Source organism: Petaurus breviceps, unplaced genomic scaffold (assembly GCF_028583685.1).
Source record: "Petaurus breviceps papuanus isolate PSGF00001 unplaced genomic scaffold, PetGlider_PUasm1.0 229, whole genome shotgun sequence".
Classification (NCBI taxonomy): domain Eukaryota; kingdom Metazoa; phylum Chordata; class Mammalia; order Diprotodontia; family Petauridae; genus Petaurus; species Petaurus breviceps.
The window spans coordinates 24938359-24957024 of record NW_027185903.1 but is presented as its reverse complement, the minus strand read 5'-3'; the positions used below and the strand labels follow the sequence as shown (position 1 = coordinate 24957024).

The window sequence follows — 18666 nt, the reverse complement described above, 5'->3', positions numbered from 1 at the left end:
ACTAACATTACATTAAAGTTCAATACTGAAAACTTTAAAAATCACCTTTTTAAAGAATTAAGGGCGAATTTATTGAGTTTTTTATTGGATATCTGTTCATCTGATTGGTATTACACAATTTCTTATTCCACCTGCCTCATAACAGCATTTCTACAACTTTCAGTAAAATAACCTGTTATTCATCAGCACCTCCTTCAAATGACAGAGAACAGAAAATAAGTAAATTTTTTCACAGGAAGACCAAATAATGAGTATCCCTGCAAGCAACACAGTACCCAAGAAATATTACAGAGACTCACTAAGTACTTTCAGATGAAAATGCCACAGAACACTCTGGAGTTCTGTGGAGTGGAGTATCTGACTACAGCATTTCATCCCTGGAGGGCAATTTCAGTTGAAGCCTAGCCCTATGTACCCAAATATTTTTCAAACTGAATTGAATGAAAGCTCTTGGTATGTGTCCCTGACACTTCTAAAATTCAGTATTGTGAGTTCAAGTAGTGTAGACTGGCCTTGGATCAAGGCCAACCCAATTTGAACCTGAAACTACTTTCTAGGAATGATCCAAGTCAGTTGTACTCAAACTTCTGGCTTATCTCAGTCCAGATCAATACTCTTGGTATCTGACTGTATGTAACCAAATGTCCAAGAATAACAATATGAATGAGCTGAAGGAATAAATGTGTGCACTATGGGCCATAACAGGAACAAAAGGGACTGGTGGATAAGGCTGACACTGCTGGAAAAAAAAAGAAAGAGCCTCTGAAAAACAAGGACGAATAAGGGAGATGAGTAGAATGCTAGGGCTGGAAAACGTCTTGTAAGAAAAACCACTAAAACAACTGAGTTGTTATCGTCGCCCTTCACTCTTGGAGAGGACCAACATGACATCGGCATTTGGGGTCAAGTTACAGTGTGCCCAACCGTGGCTGGTCAGACCGATATGATCTTCGAAGGCTCCACCACAGGTTGGATACCAAGAGTCCACATGAACATTTGTAGTGGAGATACCTGTAAATTCGCACATTTCATATTTCTTTTGAACTACTGCAATTCTGCTCTAATAATGCACAATGCCTTCCTCAATACAAGTATGCCATACTGAGTGGTCCTTTGCTAGTGCCTCCCATGTCCCACAATCAATTTCAAAATTCTTCAGAGAGACCTTGAGAGTGTCCCCTATGTAGCTTCTTCTAGACCTGCTTATGAGCATCTGCCTTGTTTAAGTTCTCATAAAAGAGTCTTTTAGGCAAATCTACATCTGGCATTAGAACAATGTGGCCAGCCCACTGGAGCTGCACTATCTGCAGTAGAGCTTGAATGCTTGGCAGTTCAACTGAGAAAGGACCTCAGTGTCCAGTACCAGATCCTGCCAGGTGATCTTCATAATCTTCCTAATACAATTCAAGTGGGGCGGCTGGGTGGCATAGTGAGTAGAGCACTGGCCCTGGAGTCAGGAGGACCTGAGTTCAAATCCGGCCTCAGACACTTAACAAAAACTAGCCATGGGACCTTGGGCAAGTCACTTAACCCCAATTGCCCTCCAAAAAAACAAAAAGACAATTCAAGTGGAAGCAATTCATTTTCCTGGCATGGTGCTGGTAGACTGTCCAGGTTTCACAAGCATACAACAATGAGGTCAACACAACAGCTCTGCAGACCTTCAGTTTGGTGGTCAGTCTAATACCTCTTTTCTCTCATACTTTCCTTCAGAGCCTTCCACACACTGAGCTACCTCTGGCAATGAGAATGTCAAATTCATCATCTATGTGCACCTCAATGGAAAGTATACTGTCAAGGTAAGTGAACTTATACACAGTATTCAAAATTTCTTCACTTGCTGTAACCAATGGTTCCACATATGGCTGGTGGAGAGCCTGTGTTTCCTTGGTGTTGTGAGGTTACAATTAGCACAAGAAGCAGAGAATCAATCCATACTTTGTCGCATCTCAGTCTCAGAGGCAGAACTGAGTACATAAGAAAACACTAAGTATACATATCCAGAAGTAATGAAAATTTAGGAGTGGCAGGAAAAAATAATAGGCTTATTCTACATAATTCCAGGAAGCAGAACTAGGATAAATGTGGAAATTACAGAGAATCCATTTTTTCTAACTAAATCATTTTCTTAACATATTAGAACAGACTACTTCACAAAGTATTAAGACCTTGCTACCAGAAATTTTCAAGAAAGGCTATGTTAAAAAAGGGAAAAAGAAAGGGATCTCTGCCTCTGTGGGAAGTTGGATGAAACCCCTAAGACATCTTGCAATTTCAATTTTAAGATTCTTAGACTATATTATACAGAGATTTCATTTATCTACTCTGCTCATTTTTCTCAGTGATTATAAAGAATTGGAAAGACATGCTAACAATATAGAAATGTATTTTAAATCTGGGGAACACAAACATACAAATAATAATAGCATCTGAGCCCTGTTCTGCCACTTGCTGCATGTCTGATCTCGGGCAAGTCACTAAAACCTCCCTTAGATACCAGACATCTAAAACCATAGAGGTATGGTGTTAAATTTTCCTATTGCCAGCCAATCATAATGTTCTAGGCACTTTGTTGGACATGAAGGATACAAATTCCACTTACCAGCAACACTGAGTAGAAGCCTGGCTGTGTCTCCCACTGTTTTAGTTGTTCTTCAGCTGGTTTCAACACTGAAGTATCTTGGCTGGTGGCCTGAGTTAAGACGTGAAGAACAATAGTGCTGGCACTATGGAGATCCATGGAAACCTGATAATTGTATTTTCGAAGTTACTTCAGAGCACATTATACAACAAAAATTAACAAAAATGTTAATAGTTTTTTTTAAAGCTCAAGAATGAGTCATTTTAAAGGACCAAAATATTCAAGAACAATTAAAATATAATTTTATTATATTTTATTAGTAAACTAGTCAGACAAATTTTAAGACGTAGATCAAAAGCTAGCATGCTGGGTCAGTCCTAGTTCAAGCCAATCCAGTGGCTCAAGCCTGAGATCACAATGTAATGAGATGCTCAAGGATAAGGAAATGCAATAAAAACAACTTTCATATTTTGTATTCAAATAAAATGCTATTCTCACCCACCTAAGTGTGTACCACAGTCATTAACAATAGTTGTCGAGATGAAAAGACTTGAACCAGTTTAGCAGTTTGATTATATCTCACTTTACATGCCCATCCCCATCAAGGCAAGAGGAATTCCATTAAAATCTTCCAGAGCACTAATGCCTCATGGGCTGGGCCTTCTATGTCTCAAGGAGCAAAGAAATCAAACCAATAAGTCAAACACACCCCTTTTTCCCCTTTCCAGCCAAATCCCAAAGATAGCTTCCTTGCCCCCATCAGAAGAAACCAGCTCAGTCTATATAACACAGGTACTTCTCCTGCCACAGTTGGGAAAAAAAATGCTAAAAAAATTAAATTAAAAAGACAATAGCTGCTCAAATTCAACAGGAATGTTTTAATTTTATCAGGTAAAATGATCTTTGATAATAACCTAAAGGCTATGACAATGTACAAGATAATTACAACAAGTAAACAAGTATCAGGGGCGGCCAGGTGGCTCAGCGAGTAAGAGCACCGGCTCCAGTGTCAGGATGACCTGGGATCGAATCCAGGCTCAGATACTTAGCACCACACCCAGAAATAACTGGCCGTGTAACCTTGAGCAAGTTACTTAACCCCAATTGCTTTAAAAAAAACAACAACAACAAGTAAACAAGTATCTAAAAGGAAGACAAACTCAGTAATTTAATGATTCAGAAAACATACAATGAAATATTAGAATGATATCTGAAATATCAGTAGATGAGGGAATTCATGTGCTTCAATTCTGGTTGCCTACACAATGTCATAAATGGTCATTTAAGTCTACTGGTTTTGCTTAATTTGTTACTTACTTTGTTATAAGGTAGGGTCAAATTCTGGAAGGATGAAAACAATATATAGAAATGATAATGTTATAAAAACAGAAAAGTATCAAAAACTCTACAAATAATCCTTCTAAAATCTAGTTTGTAAATGACTGTAAAAGTTGCCCAACTCTTAAAAATTAAGGATTTTTCAAAATAAATTTGTAAATCTGAATTTCCTTCAAAAAGGAAAAATAGGGACAAGTTAAACAACATCCAACTAAATAAATGTTGTGAAATAAGTTATAATGGCTAGTTTTTCATAGAGAAAAAAATTCTAGTTAACTGGAATTACAGCTAATTGTGTTTCAATAAACTTCTGGAATACATTATATTTACTATACAACAACTAAAGTAGATTCAGAAGTTTCCTTTATTCTATTTCCAGTTCTTAAACTTGCTCCTTCAGTTTTATTCATCATTCATTCAACAAATACGTATTGAACACTTACAATGTACCACACATAAGAACCTCTTAAGTGTCTTTAGCCAAAAAAAAAAAAAACTATTCTTAGTCAGCAATATATTTAATCTTTTTATAATGGAAAGAATGAACTGAATAGGCACTACAATGCCACCTAGTAGTAATAAGAAAGTCATTTTTGAGTATCCCAAAAAAAAAAATCACAGCTTTCCCAAGATAAATAGAACTCTTCCTGAGGACTGCAGGACTATGAAAGGAAAATGAATGAATAAGGTTCAATACAGGAGTTATAGAGGTTAAGATCAGATGCTAGAAGAAATATAATTAAGAAAATAAGAATATTCTGGATTACTGGTTCTCAAAGTTGAGGGTCCTCAATACCCTTTCAGGACAGAAACCTGAAAAGATATCTTGGGGCTTATAGCTAATTTTCTTCCCTTAAGGACCATGCCTTAAACTCAAATCATTTTGGCTCTCACTGAGTAGCCAACAATAGGTCCCTGGCCAGCCCCCTCTTTGTGCCCAGATTGGCTCAGATCCAATTTAAATAGTAATTGTTTCTCTTTTGGTCAGAAACCTGAGGGTCTTCCCCTCCCAGGCTGATTTTTTTTAAACTAGGTAGAAGAGGCCATTCTCAGCCTTATTTCTTACCTAGCCTTAACCACTGAATGAGTGTTGCCTAAGTCCAAGTAAGAACTCAGAAAGACCTTAGCTTAAAAAGGGCAAGGCCTCCCACTGTATCCAGCGCCACCTCCAGAACAGGAGTTCTCTATCTTGCCACTGGACCTAGATGGCACTGAAGGAGAAAGTGAGGCTGGTGACTCTGCACCACACTACCTCACTTAAATCCAATTCACTTGCATGTCATAGCATCACCTTCCTGACGTTATAATCCTCTTCCAGAATGAAGGACAAACAACAATAACCAATTTCTGGATATAGCAGATATAAAGTAAATTTGCTTGTATAACATATATAGGAGTTAATCAAGAAATCAAGGGGGAAAAAGAAAGAAATCTGTTTGCGACACCTTAAAACTTCACAAGACATCATACACTAGAATGAATATTGGCTTTGGAATGAAAAGCCCCAAGTTCGATGGAATCCTAGCTATGCTATTAAACTCATTGACTTTGGGCAGATTACAAGCTTTCTGGGCCTCGATTTTCTTATCTGAAAAATGAGGGGATTGAACTAGATGACATCTCAGGTCCTACCCAATTCTAAACATATGAGCCCATGAACTATTAAAAAATGTCCTTGCTTCCATAGCTCTTTTATTAAGTTTTCATCTTCCTAAACTTTCCTACCACTTCAAACACCCTCCCCCCCTTCCAAATGCATGCTCCCTTCTGCTTTGGTTTCAAGACATCGCACCAGTTCTACCCCTGCTTGTTTACTGTCTTGTTACCTAATCTTCCCAATCCTGTACTTAAGGTAAATATCTCCCAAACTCTTTTTCTTTATATATGCATACTCTCCTTTCAAATTTTATTCATTTCTGCATGTTCAACTATATAAGACACCTTCTAAGATGAACCAACATGAACCAGTTCACCTATCTGCTTATTTCTCACTTAGTATTTATGATCATAATAGCTTAATTAATCTTTCCTAATTAATGTATTCTCCAAGTGTTTAGATTACAGACATACATTTCCATTTGGACCAACAGACACATAGATTTCCGTGTGTGTCTGTGTGTGTGAAATGTGAGAGGCAGCATGGCACAGTGGATAGAGAACTGGTTCTAAGTTTTGAAGCAGGGGCCATCCGAACCAGCAGAAGAAGATCCTCTCAGGAGTTCCCTCTGTCAGTGAAATCACAGTGTTAAAGATAATCAATTAGGGGTCAGCAAACTATGGCTCTCAAGCCAAATCTAGTCAATTGCACAAACAGCCCATGAGCTGTTTTATATAGTATTAAATAAGGTTTTTAATTATACTTAAAAATGTAAACTCCATTCCCAGCTCATGGGCCATATGAAAAATGGCAGGGGCCACCATAATTTGCTGACCCCTGAACTAGATTATCAAATTTCTTGAATGCAGAAATCATCTTCTCATTTGTTTTTATGTCCACATACTACCCTTGACTGTCCAAGACAAAGCTTACATGAAAATTACCTTGGGAAAAATATAAATTCCATCAAACCAATTAGTTACAACACAATTTTAAATTTTGCTTCCAAATGAGTTACACATTAAGACACAAGATGAGTATAAAAATTTACAAATAATGTTTATTTCTCTGAAAGTCTTTTTTCAATCAAAAAAATAAAATACAGGGTGGCTAGGTGGTTCGGTGAATAGAGCACCGGCCCTGGAGTCAGGAGGACCTGAGATCAAATCCATCCTCAGACACTTAATACAAATACCAGCCGTGTGACCTTGGGCAAGTCACTTAACCCCAATTGCCCTAAAAAGGCAAAAAAATAAAATAAAATGCACATGAGAGCAATACATACTCCAAAACAAAACAAAACCTTAGACCACCAAACTGTGTATAGCAAAGTAATCTGTGTTTGAGGGAAGAGATCTGTTTATTTTATTTTTTTTTTAAGAGCAATTGGGGTTAAGTAACTTGCTCGAGGTTACATGGCCAGGTGTTTCTGGGTGGGTGCTAAGTGTCTGACCCAGATTTGATCCCCAGGTCATCCTGACACTAGGGCCGGTGATCTTACTCTCTGTGCTACCTGGCCGCCCCAATAGATCTGTTTAAAAGAGATGAAGACTGCAATGGGAAAACTGTACAATAGTTCAGAATGGGCTACCAAATGAAAATACAATTATATCCTAAAAATATTTTATGTCATGCAACACTTGATTTTTAAAAAATTAAAAGAGAGGCACATTTTCTTAATTTCCTACTGCAGAGGTTTTTAAACTTTTGGTCTCAGGCCTTTATATGCCTTGTTTTTTTAAATGTACTTTTTTAATATCACTTTTATTTTCAATTCCATATTTCCTCCTTCCCCTACCCATCACAAATATGAAGTAATACAAAGCAAATTTCTGTCACTTTCAAAAAAAAGAATGAAAAAAGAAAATATATGAGTCCTTTGGGAATTATAGCAGGTCACTGTGTTAATCGGTTACAATCCCCTTCATAGTTGATTATCTTTACAATAATGCTCTTTAGAATACTGCTGTGTAAATTGTTCTCCCAGTTCGGCTCATTCACTTTGCACTAAATCACAATCTTCCCAGGTTTTTCTGAAACTATCTCAATTCATTATTTATTAACACACAATAGTTTTCTATCATATTCATATACCACAACCTGTTCAGTCATTCCTTAATTGATGGGCACCCTCAGCTTCCAATTCTTTGCCACCACAAAAAGAGCTGCTATAAATATTTTTGTACATGTGGGTCCTCTCCTTTCTTTGATCTCTTTAGGATACAGGACTAGTAGTAGAACTGTAGAACTACTGCTGGCCAAAGGGTGTGCACAGTCGACAAGCTTTGGGGGTATAGTCCCATAATGCTTAGTTCATAGCTCCACCACCTATTTAGTGTTAGCTATTTTCCCACATCCCCTCCCAGAATCTGTCATTTTCTTTTTCTGTCAATGTTAGCCAATCTGATACACGTAAGGCAGTAGCCCAGAGTTGTTTTAATTTACATTTCTCAGATTATTAGTGATTTAGACCAATTTTTTTCATATGACTACTGATAGCTTTGATTTCTTCTTCTAAAAAACAGGCAGTTATCAAATTGGGAATGGCTTTAATTCTTATAAATTTGACTCAAAACTCTTTTATATTCTTAAAAATTGTTGAGGATCCCAAAAAGATTTTTAATAAAAGTTGTAGATATTGAACTATTTTAAAAATTAAACTGATAATTTTTTTATTTTTTTAAATTTTTATTCATTTTAAAACAATAACAAACATATTACATATTAATATGAATAATGTTTTATGAATAACTATATTTTCCAAGACAAAAAAAATTTGGTGAGAAAAGTGACACTGTTTTCCATAATTCTGCAAATCTCTTTAATGCCTGGCTTAACAGAAGACATTGGATTACCATACTTGCTTTTGCATTCAGTATGTTTTGATATATTGTTTTGGTTAAAGTATATGAAAAAAAAAAACAAATCAGCCTCACACTGATACGTAGTTGAAAGGGGAAGTATATTTTAATAAGCAAATAACCTGTATTATTATAAAAAATAGTTTTGATCTTGTGGACTCAGGGACTAACAGGAGTCGTCCTTGACCACATTCTTAAGATAACTGCTCTAGTGGAAGTTTTAAAGAAAAGATATTTTATTAAAAAGACTGCAGATTAGAGGCCAATTCCAAATACAGATCATTACTGTTCATAAGGGGATCAGACCAGATGGTCTCTGATGTTCCTTATAATTCTATAAACACTTTTAAAAAGAAAGGCAAGCTTAGGGCTCTCTCCTATGACTTTCTCAGAGCTACAGTACTGTATCTCCTATCCAACCAGCTTTACCTACTAATATGGGTTCAAATTTTTCTCTTCCCTATCTACCACTCTGTTCCCTAAAATTAATCAAAACCCTCTTTTAGGCTTATCAAGGTTTTTGTATCTAATCATTACAGAAAAATACCTAGAAGTTTATAATTAACAAAGGGAAAAGTTATTAATGGTCTATGATCTGTGAAAGGAAAAAAGGTTAAAAATTGGAAGCCAGTTCCCTTTAGCTTACTTTTATACTATTTTAATAGTGTTAGCACATTTTCTTTAATTCTTATGGTTCAGATCTTAGTACAGGAAAGAAACTTCAATTAACTGAATGAATTCTTTGGTAGTGCTGGAATTTGGACATATTCCACATTTCCTGAAATAAGCAACATTGTATGTGGCTTAGTATTCAGAACTTTTTATGATAATTAGTATTTCTTAGAACAAGCTTTGACCTGAACAAGATTTCTACCGCTTACTCAGCATTAGCAACAGAACTCCTGCTTATACAAGTCTAGTAGATGTGGATGTCAGAAACTTATGATAGACAGCTAAAGCACACAGACTAGAAATATTTAACAAAAAAGTTGATTGACGTATTTGACAAAATGCTATCTTTAAACAGCTACCTTTAAATAGAATAAAACTAAAATGCTGTAAACTAGCACCCCCACTGCGGTTTTTTTTAATTGTCACTATGCTAACAGATAAAGTACAATTAAATCTAAAGACTAAATTACAAACTGAGAGTACCAGCTCTGAAGTCAGAAGATCTGGGTTCAAATTCTACTTTCTGTGTTAATACCTGTGATTATCAGGGCAGGTCAGCGTCCTCATTTGTCAGATGAGGGGGCAGCACTAGACAGATGACCTCTCAGGACCATTCAAGGTGGAGATCTATGGGTCCTAAGCTTTTTGAACTGTTTGAATAGAACAACATTTCTAATACGTGGAAACTTTCCTGTTATGCCAGTGAACAAAGATGAGAATAAATGCCTCTTTTTAAATACTTTGCATAGAAAGATGGGGGAGGGACCTGGGGAATGGCGCAAATATAGTAAATGTCTGCTCAAAAGCTCCAGTGGATCCCTCTGGTTTCTAGGATAGAAGTTTTAACCTGGAGTCTGTGAATTAAAAAAAAAAATCATAACTGCTTCAATGTAACTGGTTTCTGTTTTGACCCCATTTAAAAATATTATTCTGAGAAAGGATCCATAGGCTTCACCAGAATGCCAGAGGTGGACATGACATAAAAAAGGTTAAGAATCCCTAATGCAAGATGTATAAAGCTCTCCCGCTTGGCTTTTAAAGACCTTCACAACCTGGCTCCAATTTATCTTTCTTGCTTTCACATTACTCACGAACTCCACATTCTAGCCAAACTCAATTACTTGATGTTCCCCATACACAATATTTTGTCCCCAGACTCTATGCCTTTGCCCAGGCTATCCTGACAGGGAATGTACTTTTTCCTTAGTTTTTAAAAAAGACCATGACATCCTCTAGAGATACAAAGAAAGGCAAAAGATAATCCCTGCTCCCAAGGAGCTCATGGTCTAACTAGAGAGACAATATGCAAACAACTATGTACAAACAAGCTATCTAAGTTAGGGGGGAAGGAGAATAAGCATTTCTATAACCCCTACTATGTGCAAGGCTTTGAGCTTTTTACAATGCTGTCTCACTGGTTCCTCACAACAACCCTCTGAGGTAGGTGGTACTATTATTCCCATTTTACAACTTAAGAAACTAAAGCAAACAGAGATTAATTGACATGCTCAGGGTCCCAAAACTAGGTCTTTCCTATGCCAGATCCAGCTTTTATCCACTGTGTACCACTAGGTTACCAGCTGCCTTTATTTAGAGCACAAAGTAGAAATAATCAAAAAAAAAGAAGGAACTAGAATTAAGGGCAATTGGCAAATATTTCCTGTAGAATGTGGGATTTTAGCTGGGACCTCAAGGAAGCCAGGGAAGCCAGGAGGGAGAGAAAAGGAGAGTATTCCAGGCAGAGAAGACAGCGAGGGAAAAATGTCCAAAAGTATGAAGAGTGGCAAAGAGTGTCATTAGACCTGAAGATTACATAGGAGGGGGGGTCTAAGGTGAAAGAAGACGGCTCCTATGATCCAGAAGTTTGCTGAGTAGAGGCTGACAGAGTCAGAACTGTACTTTATGATAAAGAAGATCACTTTGACAGCTGAATGGAAAATGGACTAGAATACGGAGACTTGTAGCAGGTAGACCACCAGCAAGCATTTGACAGTATTAATGGGATGGAATCTCACAGTAGTTGTTGTAAGAAGGCCTCCCAAAAATCCCAGATGATATTATTTTCCCCAAAAAGTGACTGAGAAAATACCCAGATGTCTACTTTCCCATAACTATACAATCCCTATGACAATAATCCATAGATGCACTGAGGTCCCCCTTAATGAAGGCTTGAAAAATGAACCAAGTGGACTTTCACAAGCAATATTTTTTTATAAGGGTACCTAAGCAGCTCAGTAGATATAGCTTAGGGCCTGGAATCAGAAAGATATGAATTCAAATCCAGCTTTAAGCAACAACTTAGCTATGTGACCCCTGGGCAAATCACTTAACTGCTTTCTGCCACGGTCATAATCACAATATCTACCTCCCAAAGTGGCTATAAAAATCAAATGCAAGATAATATTTGTAAGCATTTAGCATACTGCCTGGTACACAGTAAGCACTACATATACTGCTACTATTAATTACTATTAATTAAGGATGTTTCCTTCTGATTGGGTAGAAGGGTCAAATGAATAATTATGAAATAAAGGGTTGTCAACTGTAACTCTCAAATGGCTGTCTCCAAATTTGGTGCATAATGAGGGATTAGAAAACACCCTCTGATAGGATACTAATTCTCGAATAAATGGTCATGAAGGACAGAGATTACTTGGCACCCATTAGCTTGAGACTGTGAGCCCACCTCACTGACCAAGGGTGAGACCAGGCAAGGGAGTGGGCTGGATTAGGATTAGGATAACTGAGGCCTACCAGGTTCCACAATTTGCACTTCTTGGATGATGCCCCTTGAGCCAACAGGGCTGTGCCTTTTCTCATGAGAAAGAATAAAGACCTCTGCTTTCTGACTTAGACTTCAATTTTGAAGATCTGGCAGTGGTATCTATACCACACAATTACAAGAGACCACAGGCTTTTCAATAACATGTGCAATTGTAGTAAGACATACAGAGGACACAAAAACTCACTATACTTATTTGTTGATGTTTTAAAGCATTTTGATTTGAAAAAAAAAAAAAACAAAGAAAAAAAGGGGGGTGGCCAGGTGGTACAATGAAGAGAGCACCAGCCCTGGAGTCAGGAAGACCTGAGTTTAAATCCAGACTCAGATACTTAACACTTACTAGCCATGTGACCTTAGACAAGTCACTTAACCCCAATTACCCTGCATTTCCCCCCTCCAAAAAGCAAAAAAAAAAAAACCAAACATTTTGATTTGGCAAAGCAAAAAAACAGCTTAAAGACTCTTCCTCTACCAAGGTATCTCCCTTATATATGTCAAAATCATAGGATCCTCTGTGATAATCGTTTGACCCTATAATTATTGTATAATTATTAATGTCAAGTAAGGCATAAAACAGGGAGACTTGCTCAACAAAGGTGTTTGTCACTTTCATGAAGAAAGCCAAGTACAAAATCTAAATGGATAAAGTAGTCCTTATGGATGGTGATGAAGGGGTACAGCTTGTGGGAAACCCCCTTGAACTCTGAATCTTCCCATCTGATGAGGCATTTGCCTGAGGCCTAAGGCCTTTCATTATTAGCTAGGCCCAAATCTCTTACCCCTTAATTATTACCCCCTTAACCTCTTATCCAGCTACTTCCCACCCTTGATCCTATCAAAATATCTATACCCAAATCTTCTACCCTTAAACTAGCCTAGACCTCCATTGTCTGTCCTTTGTCCTCAAGATCCCCCTTAGACTCCTCCTCTAGACCACCCCTAAAACTTCCCACAAACTTTCTCTATATAAGACCCATCTTGCCTCTATGAAGGTGCCGAGAATTCAATCTAGCACAGATTCATTCTGTGTCAAGATTATTCTGGCCTGCTTGTCAATACAAGCTTCACATATACTTAGGCTCCTTAAGAGTCTACCCATTAAGGCAAATCTTTAATAAACTTTGCTATACTTTGGCTGAGAGAAGACTTGAGTCGAATTCATTTAGCAGGACCCAGCATACTGGTATTTTGGGGTCTTGAGGACCCCTAATCTAACTTGATGTCTATAATGTAGATACAACTATCCAACAAACTTATTAAGTACCTATGATGAATGCTGTGATAGGTGCTGGGGATAGAAAGTCAAAATGAAAAAAATAGTTCCTTCAACTCAAGGAACTTGCAATCTACTGGAGATGGGGGTAATATAGGAACACAGATAAGCATAAACAAGATAATCTGAGAAGCAGGAATGATAAAAAAAAATCATAGAAGTGCTCTAATCAAACTCCCTCACTTTATTTATATATATGTACAGGTATATGTATGTATATGTATACACACATATGTAAAAAGATATCCCTAACAGATAGCCCAAAGAGACTAAGGCCCAAGGTCCCCACCTTCTAACTCCAGATTCACCACACTCCCCACTGCCCTGTGCTCTCTTCTAGAAATAGCACACAACAAGCTGAGGGGGACTAAAGGAGAACTATGTTCCCATCTCAGCTTGGCCACTTAATTCATTGGGCTGTGGGCCTGTTTCTTCAGCTGTAAAATGGAGACAATACTTACACTACCTTCCTCCAAGGAGTGCCCAAATAAGTGCTTTATAAACCAAACCACAAAGCTGCTATAAAATGCAAACTATCATTAGGCAAGTGAAGAAGATGGCGATCCACATGATCCCTAAAGGTACCTTCCAGTTAATATCTGGTGTTCTATGCTTCTGCACAACAAACTTGTTCCTTTCAACATCTCCTACAATATCCCTCAGAGAGTGAAACACACACATATATACACACACACTCTTCCTTCCTTTTTTTTTTATTTAAAAGAAACATTAACAATGGAGATCAGAAAATGCTTGGTAAACAGCAAAGAGCTGAACCTTGAAGAAAGCTAGATGTTCTAAAAGACAGAACTGAAAGAGTGCATTTATTGGAATGCTACAATCAGAGAAGAGCAAACAGACCAGATGGGCTGAATCACAGTAGGTAAAGGGGAAAAATGTTTGCAATGAGCTTGAAAAGGTTGACTAGAATCAGACTGTCTATCACTTTAAGTGACAAGTTTATCCCAGGGGCAATAGGAAGCCTCTCAAAGTTCTTAAGCAGGAAAATAATGGTTTTCTTTTGCTTTAGTCAATTATTATTATCAATGATGGTGTCTTTAGCAAATCGTTAAAATTTTCCCCTTCAATTTTTGTATTAGATGTCAAGGAAGCCAAATAAAAAATAATGGTAGTCAAGACTTCCCATTTAACTACTTATTTTATTTATTATTCAGTCGTGTCTGACTCTTCAGGACCTCATTTGAAGTTTCCTTGCCAAAGATACTGAAGAGGTTAGCAATTTCTTCCTCCAGCTCATATTACAAATGAGGAAACTGAGGCAAACAGGATTAATTGAGTTGTCCATGGTCACACAGCTACTAAGTGTCTGTGGCTGGATTTGAACTCAGGAAGATGAGTCTATCCCCTCAGCTGTTGAGGTCAGGGATGCTGGAGACCCCAAAATACCAACACACTGGGTTCTGCCAAATGAATTCGACTGAAATCTCCTCTCAGCCAAAGAAAAAGTTTATTAGAGATTCGCCATAATGGACAGACTCGTAAGGAGCCTAGGTATCTGTGATGCTTATACTGGACAAGTGGGCCAGAAATATCTGACACAGAGTGAGACTGTACTAGATCATTCTCTGGCTTCTCTCTCCTCATGAAGGCAAGACAGGGTCTTATATACAGAAAGGTTGTGGGAGGAATCTAGGGATGGTCTAGAGGAGGAATTTGGGGAGGGTCTTCAGGAGGAGTCAAATGAAGTCAGATTCCAATAATGAGATCGAGGATGTTCCCTCAATAGCTGGAGGCTACCTACAGATGAAAGGCAATGGAACAGATTTGGGTATAGATATTTGGAGAGGATAAAGGGTGGGGGCTAGCTGGATTACAGAGGACTAGGCTAGTAACAAAGATTTGATCGAGTTATAATGAAAGGCTTATGTCTTCAGGCAAATGCCTTATCAAATGGGAAGATTCAATCAGAGCTCAAGGGGGTTCCCAGAGCCTGTACCTTATCATTTGTCATCTAGCTTTCCTTAACTACTATATCAAGGCCATGTTTCCAGATTACTGCTCCAAATAAAATTCCTCATCTGCTAGGAATTTAGTTTCCCAAAATAGGCCAGAGAATTCCAAATCATGTTATCAATGTATATGAAAAGTGGGAATTGATCACAATTTCAGGGAAAACCTTCCTAAATGTCACAGCTGCTTCATTTAACTGAACTATGGTAGATAATGCCACCTCTTCCTACAGTTTTTTTTTCTATTTCTGGCTAACAATAACACAATATTTACTACCAACTCATCATTTCTCTATTCATCCTTGTACCTAAAAACTGAGAATTCAGAAGAATTGTGTAGTATTGAGCGCCTTTATTGGAATGGAAAGCTAAAACACATAAAGCATTAACAAGCTTTTCCACCATTCCTCTTTTTATTCCTTCTTTCTCCTGCTTAAAGCCCCCACCCATTGTGCCCATTCTATAAAGTTTTGAAAGAAAAACTCAAGAGTACATTTACTTATAAATTGCAGGTTCTCTGAAACAAAACACAATTTCCTGTGCTACAGAAATAATTACAGACCCTAGATTCAGAAACCCTTTACATCAAAGAATTCACAACACTACCAAGAACCTGTCAATAACTAAGCAAGGCTCTCTAACTTACTATTTATGTTAGCAACCTGCTGCAGACAATAAGAAGCTATTCCAGTTGTGCATCTATTGACCTTTGGATCCTGTGAACTGAGAAAATCACAACAGTGGCGTCCTTTTCCATTCTATTTAGGCACAAGACATTCCAAAATTTCACATGCAAAGCAGAGCAAGAGAATCTATACCCGGAAACCTGCACATATCTACCATTCTAACTAGTTCCACAAGATAAGGAGTTAAATAAACTTTTATTTCTTAAAAATCATAGTAAAAAAGCACGACATTAATTCATTTGGAGATGAAAAATACCATCTCACTAATGCACCATCTCGAAAGCGAGAGTGAATTGCAAGAGACCCTAGGGCTAGGTGGGTTGTTTTTTTTGTTTTGTTTTGTTTTTTGCTGTTTTTTTGTTCTGGGGTCTTGGGTTTTTGTTTTGTTTTGTTTTTTGCTGAATCACAAAGTCCCCCAAGACCTAACGGTCCACCGATATCTAGGCCGTGGCACCAACAGGGCCCACACCGCGTGAAATCCTCACTCCCAGTCTTTAACTCGCTCCACTTCGTTACTCGGGGAAAGCTGCGCTAACAGAATGCGAGGGGTCCCTGCGGGCTCCACCTGCGCCCCAGACGCTCCATCACCGCGTCAGGGACCAACACCCCCTCTCCAAACTTGCACCAACTGTCTCCGAAGGGCCCCGGGCATCCTGGATGGGGTCTGCCCCGGCCGGATACCCGCCCCAGCCGAGGCCCTGCTGCCTGGTGCCTCCTGGGTTTCCCTCTGCAGGGGTTTCCCCTCGCCTCCGGCCCGGCCCGGCCCCGCTGCTGCCCTCACACGCCCCGCTCCCCGCGGCGCACCCGGCCGGGGCTGAGACAGGCCCGCAAAATGTCCACCAGCCGCTCACCGTTAGGCTAGGCTCAATCCCTCCCTGCCTGGCCCGGCTCGCTAGCTCACTCCAAGCCGCGGCTCGAGATGTCAGTTGGCCCCGTGCCGTGCACAGCCTTCCACGCGCTGAGGTCCCCACCGCCTTCTCCAGAGGCCGAAAGCCGCTTCTAGGAGCGCGCCATATTCTGTGACGTCACTTCTGCGCCCCGCCTGCTCCTGGCCCTACCACACACCCCAGCGCACACATTTTGCATCATAGGATCCCGGCGTGCGAGGGGCGGAGAGGGCCGTGAAAGGGAGAGAGACTCAGCGAATCGTGAGGCCGCAGACCCGGCGCGTAGGGAAGCCGGCTCCCTTTTTTTCCTCGTTTAGAAATACTGGACCGGAAAGTCTGGCGAGGTTGGTGAGGTGAAAAGGAAGAATGGAAGGAGGATTACGCTGGAACGTGTCGGCAATGGCAACCAGTAGCAAAGAAGTGGTCCAGATACTGCGCTAAAGGGAAGGCTGCCATCTCCTGGTGGAAAGAGGATTACAGGCGAAACTTGCCCTTTTCTCAAGTGCAGAAACGGTTTATCCTTTTGGTCTCCAGCAGTGGAGGAGAAACTTTGGGAGCCTTAGACTTGCAGAGTGGCAGAGACAAAGCCACCGAGGGACCCAGGGGAACAGCTGACCTACAGAGCAGCCAGAAGGGTCAAGCCTAGGCTGCTGGGGGCAGCGTGGAGGAAGGCAAGGCACAGAGCTCTGGGAGGAAGAGAACCCTCATTTGAATCCTTGGCTTTGCCGCTTCTTACTTATGTGGCTGAGCGAGTCCTTTCCTTTCCTCTCTGGGATTCAGTAGCTATGTCTATCTATACAAAGAGGTTTTTGGACGAAGTGATCTTCTAAGATCCATTCTAGCTTTAATTATGTGCCTTTGTATATTTATGTATGAACATGCGTATATAATATCATATGATATCATATCATATATTGCAATTAATATAATGCACGCTTCTTCAGAGCTGGAACTGTTCGATTTTTATCTCTATCTCCAGCACCTACCATAGGTGCCTGTACATTGTAGGTTCTTAATAAATACTTTTGATTTACTGGTTAATTGATATGCCCAAGAATTTTACTGCAAACCGGTTGTGGGGTGTTTGTGTTCCTTTTCATATGGAAAGATGCCTTTGCTCACCTCAGAAATCCTATAGTGGAATGAGTTCTGGAGTCAGATTAGGAACCCAGGTAAGCAACTAACTCCAACCTTGTCACTACCTTCCTCTGACTTTAGGCAAGTCTCTTGGCCTATTTGGATTCAGTTTTTTTTTTTTTATCTATAAAATGAGGGATCATAGAATTTAAAGCAAGAGAAGACTTTCTGAGATCATCTGGTCCAACCCCTCATTTTACAGGTGAGGAGTTAGGCACAAAAGTAAGGTGCAGCACATGCTCTGCAGCTACTATCCCATTCACACTGACAAACTGAATGGGACTTCTTGTCTCCTCAGAATCTAAAGGGAGTGGTTTGGTTTTTAATGCTGTAGTTCACAAGTCCCTGCTAGTGTGCTTCCTGCCATGATTATCAGTTGATATCCACTGATCAGCCAGACTTAATTAGCTTTTGGAAAGGATATCTTAGTAGGGCAATATAGTTGGTACAAACATTTCTCCACACATTCTCCCACCAGTATATAGAAAGTACAGGGGAAAGTGGGCAAAAAAAAAATGTATTTCACAGCTCCTGGCATTCCTTTTGGGGGAATCCTCAAAATGTTATATTTAGATGAGTAGCTCTTCTACTGGACTCTGTAGATCATTTCATCTTCCTTCAAACTGTGCTTGGTTTCCAATGCAAACGGTGCGAGGAGTCACAGGTGTCTGGATACCTGATGAAAAATCCAAATCTTCCAGTCCTCGGAAATTCATGAATTTCTTCTCTAGCTAAGGGGAGGAGTTGTGGAGGAAACTGAGGCTGAGATCTTGAAATTCTTATCCTCCCCACAAATTATTCCTTCTTGGATGTTTAGTTGGAATGCTCTCTCATCACTTGGAGGAACTCAGGACCCAGAGGTTATGACAAAGTCAGCCA

General features: G+C 39.3%; 1 protein-coding gene across 2 annotated transcripts in view; it reads right to left on the bottom strand.

The window, feature by feature from the left end:
• The window catches only part of IPO11 (importin 11), a 230997-nt gene extending 214167 nt beyond the window's left edge, over positions 1–16830 (bottom strand). Inside the window, exons 1-2 of one of the 2 annotated variants that reach the window (XM_069096384.1) lie at positions 16615–16830; positions 2603–2746 (exon numbers count right to left, since the gene is read on the bottom strand). In XM_069096384.1, coding sequence (XP_068952485.1) covers positions 2603–2740 — 138 coding nt within the window. In that variant the 5' untranslated portion in view covers positions 2741–2746; positions 16615–16830. The remainder of the gene's footprint in view (positions 1–2602; positions 2747–16614) is intronic. The other variant, XM_069096383.1, reaches the window with a different exon arrangement.
• Between the last annotated feature and the right edge of the window lie 1836 nt (positions 16831–18666).